Consider the following 16,103-nt stretch of genomic DNA (forward strand, 5'->3'; position numbering starts at 1 on the left):
TTTGTGATTCATGCACAAACACTCCCAAGTCCCTCTGCACAACAGCATGTGACAATTTTTTTACCGTTTACATAATAATCTGAACTACTTTTCCTTCCAAAGTGGATAACCTCACATTTACCAACATTGTAGTCCATCTGCCAGACCCTTGCCCACTCACTTAAACTATCTATGTCTCCTCATGCTCTGCACAATCTACCATTCCTCTCTATGCTTTCTGATTGTTCTTTTTGTCTTGATTGTGTTACGGAAAATGATCTAGCACTCTACAGTGTCCAGAGAGCTGCCTCGTGGAGAAGACCAGAGATGGGATGCGGGGTCATGAACAACTCTATTTTGAAGCATCGAAGGATGCAGAGGGGGCAGGGTCAGCGATCGCTCTCAATGGAGGCCACAGTTAGTAACTGGGTCAGCAGTGTTCAGACCGAGTTTGGTGGTTGCTCTTCATGGAAGGACTGAGTTTGTGCAGCTGCTGTCCTCGAATGCTGACGGGAAGATGTTTTCAATATTCTGAGATCTATGTGATTATTGTGATCACTGCACCATACTTTATATTGGTCCCCTCATTCTTTTGGCATTTTCTTTCTTGTGGTTGATACCTTAGTTTTTGTGAGAAGGAGAGGCTGAAGATTTGGGGTCTGTTCTTGTTGGTGTTATTCTGTATGGGTGATCAGTTATTTCTTTGTGTGTGTGTGGGGGGGGGAGTTGGGGTTTTGATGCTTTTGACACAGTCCTTTTCTGTGGGGAGGGTTTTGGGATTTAATGCTATTGTCGCTATTTTTTTCTGTGGGGGACGGGGTTGTGATTTGATGTTATTGTCACTGTTTTTTCTGTAGGGAAGGATGGGGCGGTTTTGAGGCTTGTGAGTTTTGTTTCTTTTTCTTTTTCATGCGGGAGTGGGGGAGGGGTGGGAGTTGATGTCTTTTCTTTCAACAACTCCCATGGTCCTTTTGTATTTCATGGCTACCTGCAGAAGATGAATATCAGAGTTGTATTGTACATGCATACTTTGATACTTTGACAATAAAATAAACTTCTGAATCTTTGAATTTAAATTCAACATCAAACTTAGATATGCTACACTTGGTCACCTCTTCCAAATCATTAAAGTAAACAGTTGTGGGCTCAGCACTAACCCCTGCAGCACTCCGTTCACTACTGACAGCCAACCAGAGAAACATACATTTATCTCACACTCTGTCTTCTAATTGGTTAACCAATCCTCTATCCATGCTGTCCTAATCTTATGGATAAGTCTTTTATGTAGCATGTTATTGAAAGCTTTCTGAAAATCCAAGTATATATTATCTACCCACTGCGCTCACTATATCCTCAAGTAACTCCAGCAAGTTTGTCAAGCAGGACCTGCCCTTTCTGAATTCATGCCGTCCCTACTTGATGAAACCACTCCTATCCAGATGCCTATTCCTTCCTTCAAGCATTTTTGCAACTACTAACAGTAAATTAACTTTTTGCCTACATCTTTTTTTCAACAGTGATGTAACATTCACCGTCTTTGAATCTGCAGGGACCTGCCCAGAATCCAGAGAATTTTGGTAAATTTATCATAAATCTCTCTACTATAACTTCTGCCATTTCTTTCAGTACCCTGGAATGCATTCACTGCCTCTTTCATGTTAGTGAATGTATCGAGGTCCTCACCTCTCGTAACAGATCCATTAACATCATTCTTTGGCATGTTAGACGTGTCCTCAACAGGGAAACTGATGCGAAATAGTCGTTCAAAGCCTCAGCCATTTCCACATGACCCCTTCTCATCTTCCAAGAAAACTACATCCACTTTAGTCATGTTTCTCCTCTTAATATTATTACAAGAAGTTTCATTATCTGATTTTATACTTCGTGTTGGCCTACTTTCATAATCTATCTTCCCTTTCCATATTGCTTGCTTTTTAAAGTTATCCTAATCTTCCAGTTTCCCACTGCTCCTGGCAACATGTGCTTTTGGTTTGATTCCTTCATTTCCTCCGTTATTCAAGACTTCTCTCCCCATCCCTGCTGCCTTTTGCTTTTAACTGGAATATACTTTTGCTGAGCAGTGTGAAAAATGTCTTTGAAAGTCTTCCACTGCTCCTCAAATATCTCACCATATAGCCTGTGTTCCCAGTCTGCACTGGCCAGCTTCTCCCTCATCCCATTGTAGTCTCCCTTATTTAGGCATAATGCACTGGTTTTAGATTGAACCGGTGGACCCTCCATTTCTATGAGAAGTTCAATCATACCATGATCACTCTACAAGATTATTTATTTAAACTGTCTCATTGCGCAGGACCAGACCTAAGGTAGCATTTTCCCTTGCAGATTCACTAATATGCTGTTCAAGAAAGCTATCACAGATACATTCTATGAAGTCTTCCTTGAGACTGCCTCGACCAATTTGATTCACCCAATCTATGTGCAAGTTAAAGTCCCCACGACAATTGCTGATTCATTTTTATGTGCATCAGAATCAGGTTTACTATCACTGACATAATGTCGTGAAATTTGCTTTCTGTGGCAGCACATGATAATAAAAACTATAAATTACAATAAATACATATAATAAAATACAATTAAATTAAATAAGTAGTGCAAAAGAGAGGAGAAAAAAAGACTGAGGTAGTGTTCATGGGTTCATTTGTCCATTCAGAAATCAGGTGGCAGAGAGGAAGAAGCTATTCCTGAAATACTGAGTTTGTGTCTTCAGACTCCTAAATTCTTGGTTTGTTACCTGTGGCTTATAGAGAACTCCCAACAATCTTTTTTACTTTACTATTCCTAATCTCTACCCAGATGGATTCAGCATTCTGCTCCTTAGATCTTATATCATCTCACAATTGCCCTGATTCAATCTTTAAGAGCACTACCCCCATCTCTCTAATCTTCCTGCCTATGTGATATCCCATATTATCTGATACACTTGGATATTTAACTCCCAATCATCCCCACCAGCAATGTTTCTGTAATGAGCACTAAATCATACCCTCTGCACAGATTTATGCCACAAGTTTACTGAGCTTATTTCAGATTTAATGGACCTTCGGATAAAGTGCACTTACACTCATTGTCCCTTTAAAATCTAGTAATATTTGTGTCCTTTGCATTTGACTTTTCTGTGCTCTTTTTTTCTAACTTTTGCTTTGGTCTCTGCATTGCTTCTCTCTTCCTTTTTGCCTAGATTCCCATTCCCCTGTCATATTAGTTTAAACCCTCCCCAACAGCATGAGCAAGCAAACTCCTAGTCCTGCCCCAGGTGTAGACTATCTAGTTTGTATTGGTCCCACCTCCCCCAGAACCGGTTCTAATGTCCCAACAATCTGAAACCGTCCCTCTTGCACCACTGCTCAACGCACATATTTATGGGATTCAGTAAAGCCCTTCCAACCATTGAGCACATTTACATGAAATGCTGTTGCAGGAAGGCAGCACCCATCACCAGAGACCCTCATCACCCAGGCCACATCTCTTCTTGCTGCTCCCATCAGGTAGAAGGTACAAGAGCCTCAGGACTCGCCACCAAGTACAACAATTGTTATTATCTCCCAACCATCAGGCTCTTAATCAAAAGGGGATAACTGCAGTCACTTGCCCCATCATTGAAATGTCCCTACAACCAATGATCTCTCTTTTAAGGAGATATCTGTGAATACACCAGCCAGTTGGTTGGCACAGGCCTTCAGTACTCGGCCAGGTACTCTGTCCGGACTCGTAGCTTTCCTTGCATTCACTCTCTTGAAGGCAGCCTGCAGGTCATCTTCAGATACTGAGACCAATTGAACATTGGGAGACATGGGAGTACGCGATGGTTCCCCCCGTTCTAGTGATCAAAGTGAGCATAGAAGGAATTGAGCTCATCAGGAAGTGAAGCTCTGCTGCCCCCATATCACAAAATTTAACTTAGTTAAGGCATTCAAACCCTACCACAGCTGCTGAGTATCCCTCGTTGATTCTAGTCTAGTCCAGGATCTCTACCTCGCCTGTGAAATGGCTTTCTGGAGATTATACCTGCACCTCTTGTAACATTCTTGATCTCTAGGTTTCAATGCCTCTGATCTAGCTCTCAGCAGGTTCCAGATTTCACTGTTCATCCAGGGCTCCTGATGGGGGAAATCTCTGAACAATTTCAAAGGAACACACTCATCCACAGCTGTTCTAATAAAGTCTGCAATGATCCTGGTGTGGTCATTCAGGTCCTCAGATGACTTCTTGAACACAGCTCCGTCCACTGACTCAAGGCAATCCTGTAACCATTCCTCTGCCTCCCGTGACCACCTCTGAGCTGTCCTCATCTCTGGAGCCTTGATATTTAGGCTGTCTGTATGCAGGTAGTAGGAATACAGACAAATGATCCCACTTACCAACATGTGGTTTCGAGAAGGAATGATAGGCATTCCTTATCATGGTGTAGCAGTGCACTAGAGTGTTGGGACCTCTGGTGCAACAGATGGTGATAATTGTGTCCGGTTGTTTTCAGACAGGTCTGGTTAAATTTGAATATAATTTGAAATGCGTTGGGATGAGGTGTTTCTTGTTTATGACAACATCGTGCACTTTCATGAGTGCTTGCTTATAATCGGCAGCTGGTGGTAAGTAAACTGCAGTCAGGAACATGGATGGGAACTCCTGTGGCAAGTAGAATGGTCTACATTTAATCAGTAGTTGTTCTAAGTCAGGGAACAAGAAGTTGACAGAACCCCAATGTCTGGGCACCGACGAGAATTGACTAAAAAGCATACGCTGCCACTCTTTCCTTACCAGAGATCATGGGTGAATCCATCCTGAAAATCGTAAAACCTTTTGGCTGTATCACTGCTTCCAGTGTACCTGCATTTAACCAAGCTTCAGTGCAACAAGCAATTGAGATTTGTTTCATCTGCCTCAAATACAGCAGCCTTGCCCCGAGATCATCAATCTTATTTTCTAGCGACTACATATTCACCAACAGGATACTAAGTAAGGGAGGCCTCATCCCTCTGCGCTTCAGCTTGGTTTGAATTCTGCCTCTGCTGTGTTTTCGGCCGTGGCATTGACCCTTAAAGCTGGCATGCTTAACTGCTCGGCAGTTAACTGTCGAACGTAAGATCTGAAGATCAGTGATGTAAATTCATAGTCCATTGTTAAGAGGAAATTTACATGCTACAGACTGCAGTGAAAGTAATTCAAAAGGTGTGTATATTTAGGAAAAGAGGAAAACTGATACAATTTCTTGTGGCCCACAGAAAGGCGCTGATGCACACTGGCAACATCTTGCAACTTTGTACTTTGATAATAAAATTTAATTTAAACTTTGAACGCTAACTATGCTGCTATTCCTACTCTGACTAGCACATGGTAAAGGTAACAATCTCAAGATTATTACCTTTCAGGTCAATTTATCTCCTACCTCTCTAAAGTCTGCTTACAGAAACTCATCCTGGTTTTTTCCTACGTCACGGGTACCTACATGCACCAAGACAATCGGTTGATCGCCAACCCACAGCCGCTCCAAGAATTCCGACTCCTACAACGAGGAATCAAACACCATATGGCCCCTGAACTGCACTTTCTCTGTAACACTATATTCTTTCTTTATGACCTCAATGGATGTATGTAAGGCAATAAAAGGATCCCTTTCTGGTTGGCTGCCAGTGACTAGTGGTGTTCTGCAGGGATCAATTTTGGGACTGCTTCTTTTTATACTGTATATCAATGATTTAGATAATGGAACAGATGAACTGTTGCCAACTTTGCAGAAGATGCAAAGATTGGTGGAGGGGCAAGTATGAAGTCTATGGAATTAAGGGAATCAAGTAGTGAGATCATGGAAACTGTACAGATTGAAAGGGAGGAGGTGCTTGCTGTCCTGACGAAAATTAAAGTGGATAAATCCCCGGGACCTGACAGGGTATTCCCTTGAACCTTGAAGGAGACTAGTGTTGAAATTGCGGGGGCCCTGGCAGAAATATTTAAAATGTCGCTATCTACGGGTGAGATGCCGGAGGATTGGAGAGTGACTCATGTTGTTCCGTTGTTTAAAAAAGGATCATAAATTAATCCGGGAAATTATAGGCCGGTAAGTTTAACGTCGGTAGTAGGTAAGTTATTGGAGGGAGTACTAAGAGACAGAATCTACAAGCATTTGGATAGACAGGGACTTATTAGGGAGAGTCAACATGGCTTTGTGCATGGTAGGTCATGTTTGACCAATCTATTGGAGTTTTTCGAGGAGGTTACCAGGAAAGTGGATGAAGGGAAGGCAGTGGATATTGTCTACACGGACTTCAGTAAGGCCTTTAACAAGGTCCCGCATGGGAGGTTAGTTAGGAAAATTCAGTGGCTAGGTATACATGGAGAGGTGGTAAATTGGATTAGACATTGGCTCAATGGAAGAAGCCAAAGAGTGGTAGTAGAGAATTGCTTCTCTGAGTGGAGGCCTGTGACTAGTGGTGTGCCACAGGGATCAGTGCTGGGTCCATTGTTATTTGTCATCTATATCAATGATCTGGATGATAATGCGGTAAATTGGATCAGCAAATTTGCTGATGATACAAAGATTGGAGGTGTAGTAGACAGTGAGGATGGTTTTCAGAGCCTGCAGAGGGACTTGGACCAGCTGGAAAAATGGGCTGAAAAATGGCAGATGGAGTTTAATACAGACAAGTGTGAGGTACTGCACGTTGGAAGGACAAACCAAGGTAGAACATACAGGGTTAATGGTAAGGCACTGAGGAGTGCAGTAGAACAGAGGGATCTGGGAATACAGATACAAAATTCCCTAGAAGTGGCGTCACAGGTAGATAGGGTCGTAAAGACAGCTTTTGGTACATTGGCCTTTATTAATCAAAGTATTGAGTATAAGAGCTGGAATGTTATGATGAGGTTGTATAAGGCATTGGTGAGGCCAAATCTGGAGTATTGTGTTCAGTTTTGGTCGCCAAATTACAGGAAGGATATAAATAAGGTTGAAAGAGTGCAGAGAAGGTTTACAAGGATGTTGCCGGGACTTGAGAAACTCAGTTACAGAGAAAGGTTGAATAGATTAGGACTTTATTCCTTGGAGCGTAGAAGGATGCGGGGAGATTTGATAGAGGTATATAAAATTATGATGGGTATAGATAGAGTGAATGCAAGCAGACTTTTTCCACTGAGGCAAGGGGAGAAAAAAAACCAGAGGACATGGGTTAAGGGTGAGGGGGGATAAGTTTAAGGGGAACATTAGGGGGGGCTTCTTCACACAGAGAGTGGTGGGAGTATGGAATGAGCTGCCAGATGAGGTGGTAAATGTGAGTTCTTTTTTAACATTTAAGAATAAATTGGACAGGTACATGGATAGGTGGTGTATGGAGGGATATGGTCCGTGTGCAGGTCAGTGGGACTAGGCAGAAAATGGTTCGGCACAGCCAAGAAGGGCCAAAAGGCCTGTTTCTGTGCTGTAGTTTCTATGGTTTTTCTATTGTTGAGGAAACAAATAGGATGCAGTAGGACTTAAGACAGATTAGGAGAATAGGCACGAATGAAATATAATGTTGGAAAATGCACTTTGGTAGAAGAAATAAATGTGCAGACTATTTTCTAAATGGGAAGAAAATCCAAAAATACTGAGATGCAAAGGGGCTTGAGAGTCCTTGTGCAGAACAGCTGTTATGTAGCCTTAGGGTTCATATTTTCTGTGGGCTGTGACGTTAAAACATCGGGAGAATGAGGCTGACTTTTGGACACTGTTTGAGCTATGAGGGAGGGAGGGAGAGAGGGAGGTGAAGTTATTTGATGGACAATCGATGTTATGGTTTCTCTGCAGCTTGTTTTGAATATAGAAGGACGCACAGAAGGAAGGGACAAGCAGATGCACTAAGGTGTGGTGAAGTTACCACTACACTTTTAGGTGTCCACAAGTGTGGAACTGAGGATTGATTAAGAGGAATCGATCTGTGATTATGAGTGCGTGACAGAGTGACCCTGTGGAGTCTACCAGTGTGTCTAACCCTTGCCTCGGTTGGTAGACCATCACTTGAAGACGGTGTTCTGAAGTTGGTCAAGTTTGGCTAACTTGGAAGTTTCGGAGGACAACAGGAAGAATCGACAGCATTGGCTTATGTGGACATCAAACCTCTGTCTCTCCCCTCAATTCTACTCAACTCAGTAACACGAACTGAACTGATTTCGTTTACCTACCATCGTAAGACTGTATCATTTACTCCTTAAGCTTGAAGAAGTTTGGCTTTTATATTTCCACACCTATATATGCATAAACTCTGCTAACCTGTTTGATTTATCTGGTTTTATACTATTATTCTGTAGTTACTAATAAAATAGCCTTTGTTAACAGCAATACCAGACTCCAGGTGTGTTCCATTTCTGCTGGATCTTTTAACCCGTTACAGGGTAGGTAACGCACCCTAAAGGTTAACTTGCAGGTTGATTCAGTGGTGAGGAAGGCAAATGCAATGTTAGCATTCATTTCAAGAGGTCTAGAGTACAAGAGCAGGGATGTTGATGCTGAGGCACTAGTGAGGCCTCATCTTGAATATTGTGAACATTTCTAGGCTCCTCATCTAAGAAGAGATGTGCTGGCATTGGAGAGGGTTCAGAGGAGGTTCACAGGATGATTCCGGAAATGAAAGGGTTATCATACATTTGATAGCTCTGGGTCTGTACTCTGGGTCTACATTTGAAATTTAGAAGGACGAGGCGGGATCTCATTGAAGCCTTTCAAATGTTGAAAGGCCTAGACAGAGTAGATGTGGGAAGGATGTTTCCCCTGGTGGTGGAGTCTAGAGCAAGAGGGCACAGCCTCATTTAAAACAGAGACGAGGAAAAATTTCTTGAGCAGTAGGGTGGTGAGTTTGTGGAATTTATTACTGCAGGCAGTTGTGAAGACCAGGTTGTTGGGTGTATTTAAGGCAGAGCTTGATAGATTCTTGATTGGACACGGCATCAAAGATTACGGGAGAAGGCCAGGGAGTGGGGCTGAGGAGGGAAAAAGGATCAACCATGATTAAATGACAGAGCAGACACAAACGGTCTAATTCTACTCCAATGTCTTATGAACTTATAATCTGTTGGATGGCACGCAAACAAAAGTTTTTCACTATGCTTCCTTATCAGTGACAATAATAAACCTATTACTAAAATTTTCCATTACAAGTAGGTATCTAATCCATCGAATGCTTGGCTGACTTGGCCTAGGATATTTTTACCTTAGCAAAGATTCTACACCCTCTACAGCTGGGGACCATAGACCCCTTGCTCAATGGTATTGGTTCTTTTAGCTCTGCTCTAGGGAAATGGGAGTTCATCTCCCCAGGGCAGTGACAGAGAGTGACAGCTAAGAGGGGAAGTGGATACCCTGGAGGCCGATACAAAGAATGAAGCTGTGGGGAAGTTGATGTTACCTCGGTCGAGCTTGTCTTCTCCTGCGGGTTACTCTTTTCCTTGTTTTTCTTTCTCGCAGTGGCGAGGCCACTCTTTTTCTCTGCGAAGTTCTGGTTAAACAAAAACTTCAGACTGTTAATGTGGTTTCACTTACAAAACTTGACTGGACAATCCTCCCTACTTCATTATACTGCAATACATTCCCACTCAGTACCTCAGATATCTGCCCCTTCTCTGTTCATGCATCTCCCGCCACCCAAAACCATGCAAAGCTTTATCTTCCCAGAGGCTTGATGTCACCGATAACACTCCCTATCCAAGGTTTGTCGGAAAAATGCCGGTGAACAGTTGTTCTGTGACAGCACAGTTGCTTAGGGAACAAGGGGGCTCCTAGGATCTAATCCCTTGTTTGTCAATGGTATTAGGCCTGGCTAAGTGAAGGGCTCAGGGCAGATGGTGGACATTTTACACCCCAATCTTCTCCAGTGATTACCATCTCCCACTCTGTCCCAAGGGGTTCATGTCAGCCTAGGCTGAGATGTCTGCTACAGGCAAACAGGCTTTCAACTCTCAAACATAAGAAATGACCTGCTGTCATCAGGTGAGCTGATCCCAAGAAAACACAGAAGGTCTCCCGACAACACACACAAAATGCTGGAGGAGCTCAGCAGACCAGACAGCATCTGTGGAAAAGAGTAAAACAGTCGACGTTTCGAGCTGAGACCCTTCATTAGAACTGGAGAAAAAAAGATGAGAAGTCAGAGTAAGAAGGTGAAGGGAGGGGAGGAAGAAATACAAGGTTGTAGGTGAAGGTGAAACTGGGAGGGGGAGAGGGAGAGGGGTGAAGTGAAGAGCAAGGAAGTTAATTGGTGAAAAAGATAAAGGGCTGGAGAAGGGGGAATCTGCTAGGAGAGGACAGAAGACCATGGAAGAAGTGGAGGAGGAGAAGCACCAGAGGGAAGTGATGGGTAGGAAAGGGAATGGGAAGTAGAATTAAAATGGGTAGTCACTAGGAGATCGTGCTTTTTCTGGCGGATGGAGTGTAGGTGCTTGGGTCTACCTCAGGTCTCACCAATATACAGGAGGCCACACCGAGAGCACTGAATACAGTGCCACCTCACCTGAAGGACTGTTTGGGGCCCTGAATGGTAGTGAGGGAAGAGGTGTAGGGGCAGGTGTAGCACTTGTTCTGCTTACAAGAATAAGTGGCAGGAGGGAGATCAGTGTGGAGGAACGAATGGATAAGGGAGTTGCGTAGGGAGCAATCCCTGCGGAAAGCAGAGTGGGGGCAGGGAGAGGAAAAAATGTGCTTGGTGGTGGGATCCCAATGACAGAGTGAGAAGCTGCTCCTCTAACTGACAATTGGACCTTATATGGATGTTGAGTGAAAAATCTCCCAGCACCTCCCATGGCTTTCCTCTGGAAGCTCTAGACTCTTTTCAAACTCCAAAGATGTGTGAGGTCAGAGGGCAAATTGCCCCTATTGTGTGGGTGAGGGGTAGGACCTGTGTGGAGTTGGTGGGAAATGTGGAGAGAATAATAAGATAGCTGTCGAGGCTTTGGAGAGGACACAGAGGAGGTTTACCTGGATGCTCCTGGATTACAGGCTGTGTGCTGTAAGGAAAATTTGGACAAAACTTGGTTTGTTTTCTCTGGAGCAGCAGTGGCTGAGAGGAGAACTGCTAGAGGTTTATAAGACGGAGACAGAGTAGTGCCTTTTATCCCAAGGTTTAAATGCCAGAGGGCATTTAATATGAGAGAGGGGGTAAGTTTTTTTTTAGTGGTGGGTCTGTGGAATGTGCTGCCTGGGGCAGTGGCAAAGGCAAATTCAATTGGGGTGTTTAAAAGGCTCTTAGTAGATACATGAACATGAGGTAAATAGAAGGATACGAACATTGAGTAGACAGAAGGGATCAGCTTAGTTGGGTATTTGATTACTAATTTGAATAGTTTGACATGACAATGAGGACCGAAGTGCTTGTTCCTGTGCTGTGTTCTAATAGGCAACATCATTAATGTAAGATTAGTGTAAGTGGGTTGATGTGGACTCCTATGACTTTATGAGTAAAAACAGGCACTGACGTCTAACTTGTAATATTCAGCAACACGCACAAAATGCTGGAGGAGCTCAGCAGACCAGGCAGCATCTGTGGAGGAAGTAAAACAGTTTATGTTTTAAGCCAAGACCCTACGTTAGGACTGGAAAGGAAGGGGGCAAAAGCCAGAATAGGATGATGAGGGAAGGAGTACAACCTGGCAGGTGAGATGTGACGGGGAAGGTGGATAATAAGAACATAAGACATTGGGGCAGAATTAGGTCATTTGGCCCATAGAGTCTGCTCCATCATTTCATCATGACAGATCCATTTCCCTCTCAGCCCCAAACTCCTGCTTTCTCCTCCCATAAATCCCTTCATGCACTGACCAATCAAGAACCTTTCAACCTCTACCTTAAATATATGTAAAGACTTGGCCTCCACAGCTGTCTGTGGCAAAGAATTCCACAGATTCACCACTCTCTGGCTAAAGAAATTCCTCCTCATTTCCGTTCTAAAAGGATGCCTCTCTACTCTGGTCTTGGACTATAACACCAAAGGAAACATCCTCTGCAGATCCACTCTATCAAAGCCTTTCACTATTTGATATGTTTCAATGAGGTCATCTGATTCTTCTGAATTCCAGTGAATACAGGTCCCAGAGCCAACAAACACTCTTCATATGACAAGCTATTCAATCCTGGAATCATTTTTGTGAACCTCCTTTGAACCCTCTCCAGTTTTAGCACATACTTTCTAAGATAAGGGGCCCAAAGCTGCACACAGTACTCCAAGTGAGGCCTCACCAGTGAGTTATAAGGTCTCAACATTACATCCTCGCTCTTATATCCTAGTCCTCTTGAAATGAATGCTAACATTGCATTTGCCTTCCTCACCATAGACTCAACCTGTAAATTAACGTTTAGGGAATCCTGCATAAGGACTCCTAAGTCCCTTTGCACCTCAGTTTTTAGAAAATTTTCTCTCCATGTAGAAAATAGTCAACCCTTTCATTTCTTCTACCAAAGTGCATGACCGTACACTTCCTGACACTGTATTCCATCTGCCATTTCTTTGCCCATTCTTCTAAGTCCTTCTGTACCCTCTCTACTTCCTCAAAACTACCTGTCCCTCCACCTATCTTCATGTCGTCTGCAAACTTTGCAATGAAGCCATCAATTACATCATCCAAATCATTGACATATAACGTAAAAAGAATAGGTCCCAACACACACTCCAGTGGAACTCCACTAGTCACTAGCAGCCAACCAGAAAAGGCTCCTGTTCTTCCCACCCTTTTCCTCCTGCCAATCAGCCACTGTTTTATCCATGCTAGAATCTTTTCTGCAATACCATAGGCTCATAGCTTGTTAAGCAGCCTCATTCCGAAAATCCACAATATCAAGACTTCTTTGTCTATCCTGATTGCTATTTCTTCAAAGAATTTCAAGAGATTTGTTTGGCAAGATTTTTCCTTAAGGAAACCACGCTGACTACAGCCTATTTCATCATGTGCCTCCAAGTACCCTGAGACATTATCCTTAGTAATCGACTCCAACATCTTCCTAACCACTGAGGTCAAACTAAATGGCCTATAGCTTCCTTTCTTCTGCCCCTCTCCCTTCTTGAAGAGTGGAATGATATCTGCAATTCTCCTATCTTCTGGAACCATTCCAGAATCTATTGATTCTTGAAAGATCATTACTAATACCTCCACAATCTCTTCAGCTACCTCTTTTAGAACCCAGGGGAATACACCATCTGGCCCAGCTGACTTATCTATCTTCAGACCTTTCAGTTTCCCAAGAACCTTCTCTCTAGATATGGTAACTTCACACAATTCATGATGTCTGACACCAGGAACTCCCACCATACTGCGTGTTATCCACAGTGAAGACTGATGCAAAATACTTATTCAATTTGTCCACAATTTCATTGTCTCCCATTACTACCTCTCCAGCATCATTTACCAGCGGTCCGATACCCACTCTCGCCCCTCTTTTACACATTAAATGTCTGAAGAAACTTTTGGTATCCTCTTTAATATCACTGGCTAGCTTACTTTTGTATTCCATCTATAACTTCTTAATGACATTTTTAGTTGCCTTCTGTTGTCTTTTAAAAGCTTCCCAATCCTCTTAACTTCCCACTAATATTTGTTCTATTATATGCCCTCTCTTTGGTTTTTATATTGGCTTTGACCTCTTGTTAGCCACAGTTGCGTCATCTTTCCTTTAGAATACTTCTTCCTTTTTGGGATGTACGTATATATCCTGTGCCTTCCGAACTGCTTCCATAAATTCCAGCTATTGCTGCTCTGCTGTCATGCCTGCCAATGTTCTTTTCCAATCAATGCTGGCCAACTCCTCTCTCTTGCCTCTGTAATTCCCTTTAGTCCACTGTAACACTGATATATCCAGCTTTAGCTTCTCCTTCTCAACTTTCCACATGAATTTGATCATATCATGATCACTTGCCCCAAACGGTTCCTTACCTCAAAGACTCTAATCAATTCTTGTTCATTGCACAACATCCAATCCAGAATAGCTGATCCCCTAGCTGCTCTAAAAAGCCATCTCATAGGTCCTTTGGAAATCCCTCCTGGAACCCAGCATCAACCTGATTTTACTTGCATATTGAAATCCCCCATGACTACTGTAACACTGCCCTTTCTGATGCATTTTCTATCTCCTGTTGTAATCTGTAGGCCACATCCTTACTACTGTTTGGGGTCTGTATACAACTCCCATCAGGGTCTTTTTAACCTTGCATTTCCTTAACTCTATCCACAATGATTCAACACCTTCCAGCCTTATGTCACCTCTTTCTAATGATTTGATTTCATTTTTTACCAACAGAGCAACGCTGCCCCCTCTGCCTTCCTGCCTGTCCTTTTGATATGTGTATCCTTGGATATTAAGGTCCCAGTTATAATCTTTCAGCCATGATTCAGTGATGCCTATAACACATACATGCCAATCTCTAACTGTGCTGCAAGTTTATGTGAGATACTGCCTGACTTGCCAAGTTCCTCCAGCACTTTCCGTGCATCACTCAAGATTTCCAGCATCTGCAGAATCTCTTCTTTATAAAAGTAACACTGACTCTCTTTAGGCATCTCTCCAGAAATGAAAGCTCACCTAATGACAGGGATCACAGGGCTGCGGCTCCTTCCAGTGCCCTGGAAGGAAAGGTTGCCTTCGAGTGAATTGCCAGTATAGGCCCTCTCTCTTGTACTGCTGGTTTCATTGGGGTTGAAGACAAGAACCTCCTGAAAGCAAGAACCAGACAAGCTGGCAGTTACAGTCAAACTTCACAAACACGTACCTGGAATGAGCTCGTGAGCCACACCACATCTCGACAATTTGGAGTTTCTAGATCTTTCATTTTCATTTCTTTAGAGCAGTGATTATGAATGGGGGCATTAGGGGAAATAGAAGTCATTGGGGGGGTGTTCAAGGTCCTTTGTAGGGTGGGTGGGGGCACTCTAACTTGAGGCATGAAACCTGATTGTTAGTAGAGCAGGCAGTCCAAAAAAAAGGATGAGGCGCTGGAAGACAGGAAGAACCATAGCTCTGCAGTTGGTGAGCACTCATCGTCACAATGCGTCTGAAACTCGGCAATCTCATCCGACCTTACCAACCAACAGACATTCGGGATGCATAAATTAGCAACCGGGGTGCCCAACAGTTCCCCTTGACTTGTGGTACGGAACAAGTTTGTGCAGTTTAATAGTTGGCAAGTCAAGTACACCCTCTCAACTTTCTCTACAGATCCATGGAAAACAGGTTGTGCAATGATACAGCAATGGCCGAAACCAAACAGTGAAATAAAGCCAATCAGTGAACCTGCCGACCCCAAGGATACCTTTTGAGGTGTTCAAAGTGACCTTGGCTTTATATCTGCGATCAAGAACCATCTTTGGGGACAATGAGATCTTACGTGATTGGTCAATTGCACCAACTGGAATAGTATAAAGGTAGCTTGCTGAACACCTGACTAATATTCAAATTCCAATCTGAATCACTGTCAACGTCAATTTCGCTGTTGTGATGGTCTTCATCTTCGCATCGGTGTTCCTTTGCATGCCACTACCATTGTTGCATCTATGTCAACTTGCTGCTGCCATCAACATCTGTTAGGCTATCCCAGTTTATGTTAATTTTTTATTTTAATTTAGCCACGTTAATGATGGCGTGATCTCTATGAGTCCGAAAGGCAGTGAAGCCTTGAATTCTAATCCTGCTAAGAAACTACAAAAAGTGTGTCAATACAATGTTACACATCTGGGGTACGGTTTTATTCTGTTCGCGTTAGATCATCGATACACATTGTGTCTTATCTGTAATACTGTACTGTCTAATGAAGCCATGAAACCATCAGAATTGCAGGAACACTTCAGTAAAATCCACTCTGAAAAGGCTACTTATGGTATTACTCGGTTCCAGAAGATGAAAGAAGCATTTGAAAAGCGTAGCACACTCCAGTCATTTGCCAGGAAAGCTAAAAATGACATAGAACATAGAATAGTACAGCACAGTACAGGCCCTTCGGCCCACAATGTTGTGCCGACCCTCAAACCCTGCCTCCCATATAAGCCCCCACCTTAGATTCCTCCATATACCTGTCCAGTAGTCTCTTAAACTTCACTAGTGTATCTGCCTCCACCACTGACTCAGGCAGTGCATTCCACGCACCAACCACTCTCTGAGTAAA

The 16,103-nt window shown here is 43.2% G+C and overlaps 1 protein-coding gene across 2 annotated transcripts in view; it reads right to left on the bottom strand.

Moving 5' to 3' along the window:
• Positions 1-16,103, bottom strand: part of LOC140197887 (RPA-related protein RADX-like) — a 72,579-nt gene that overhangs the window by 16,555 nt on the left and 39,921 nt on the right. For both annotated transcript variants that reach the window (XM_072258451.1, XM_072258452.1), the window contains exons 10-11: positions 14,528-14,658; positions 9,372-9,461 (exon numbers count right to left, since the gene is read on the bottom strand). In XM_072258451.1, coding sequence (XP_072114552.1) covers positions 9,372-9,461; positions 14,528-14,658 — 221 coding nt within the window. The remainder of the gene's footprint in view (positions 1-9,371; positions 9,462-14,527; positions 14,659-16,103) is intronic.

This window comes from Mobula birostris, chromosome 5, assembly GCF_030028105.1.
Source record: "Mobula birostris isolate sMobBir1 chromosome 5, sMobBir1.hap1, whole genome shotgun sequence".
In the NCBI taxonomy this organism is placed as follows: domain Eukaryota; kingdom Metazoa; phylum Chordata; class Chondrichthyes; order Myliobatiformes; family Myliobatidae; genus Mobula; species Mobula birostris.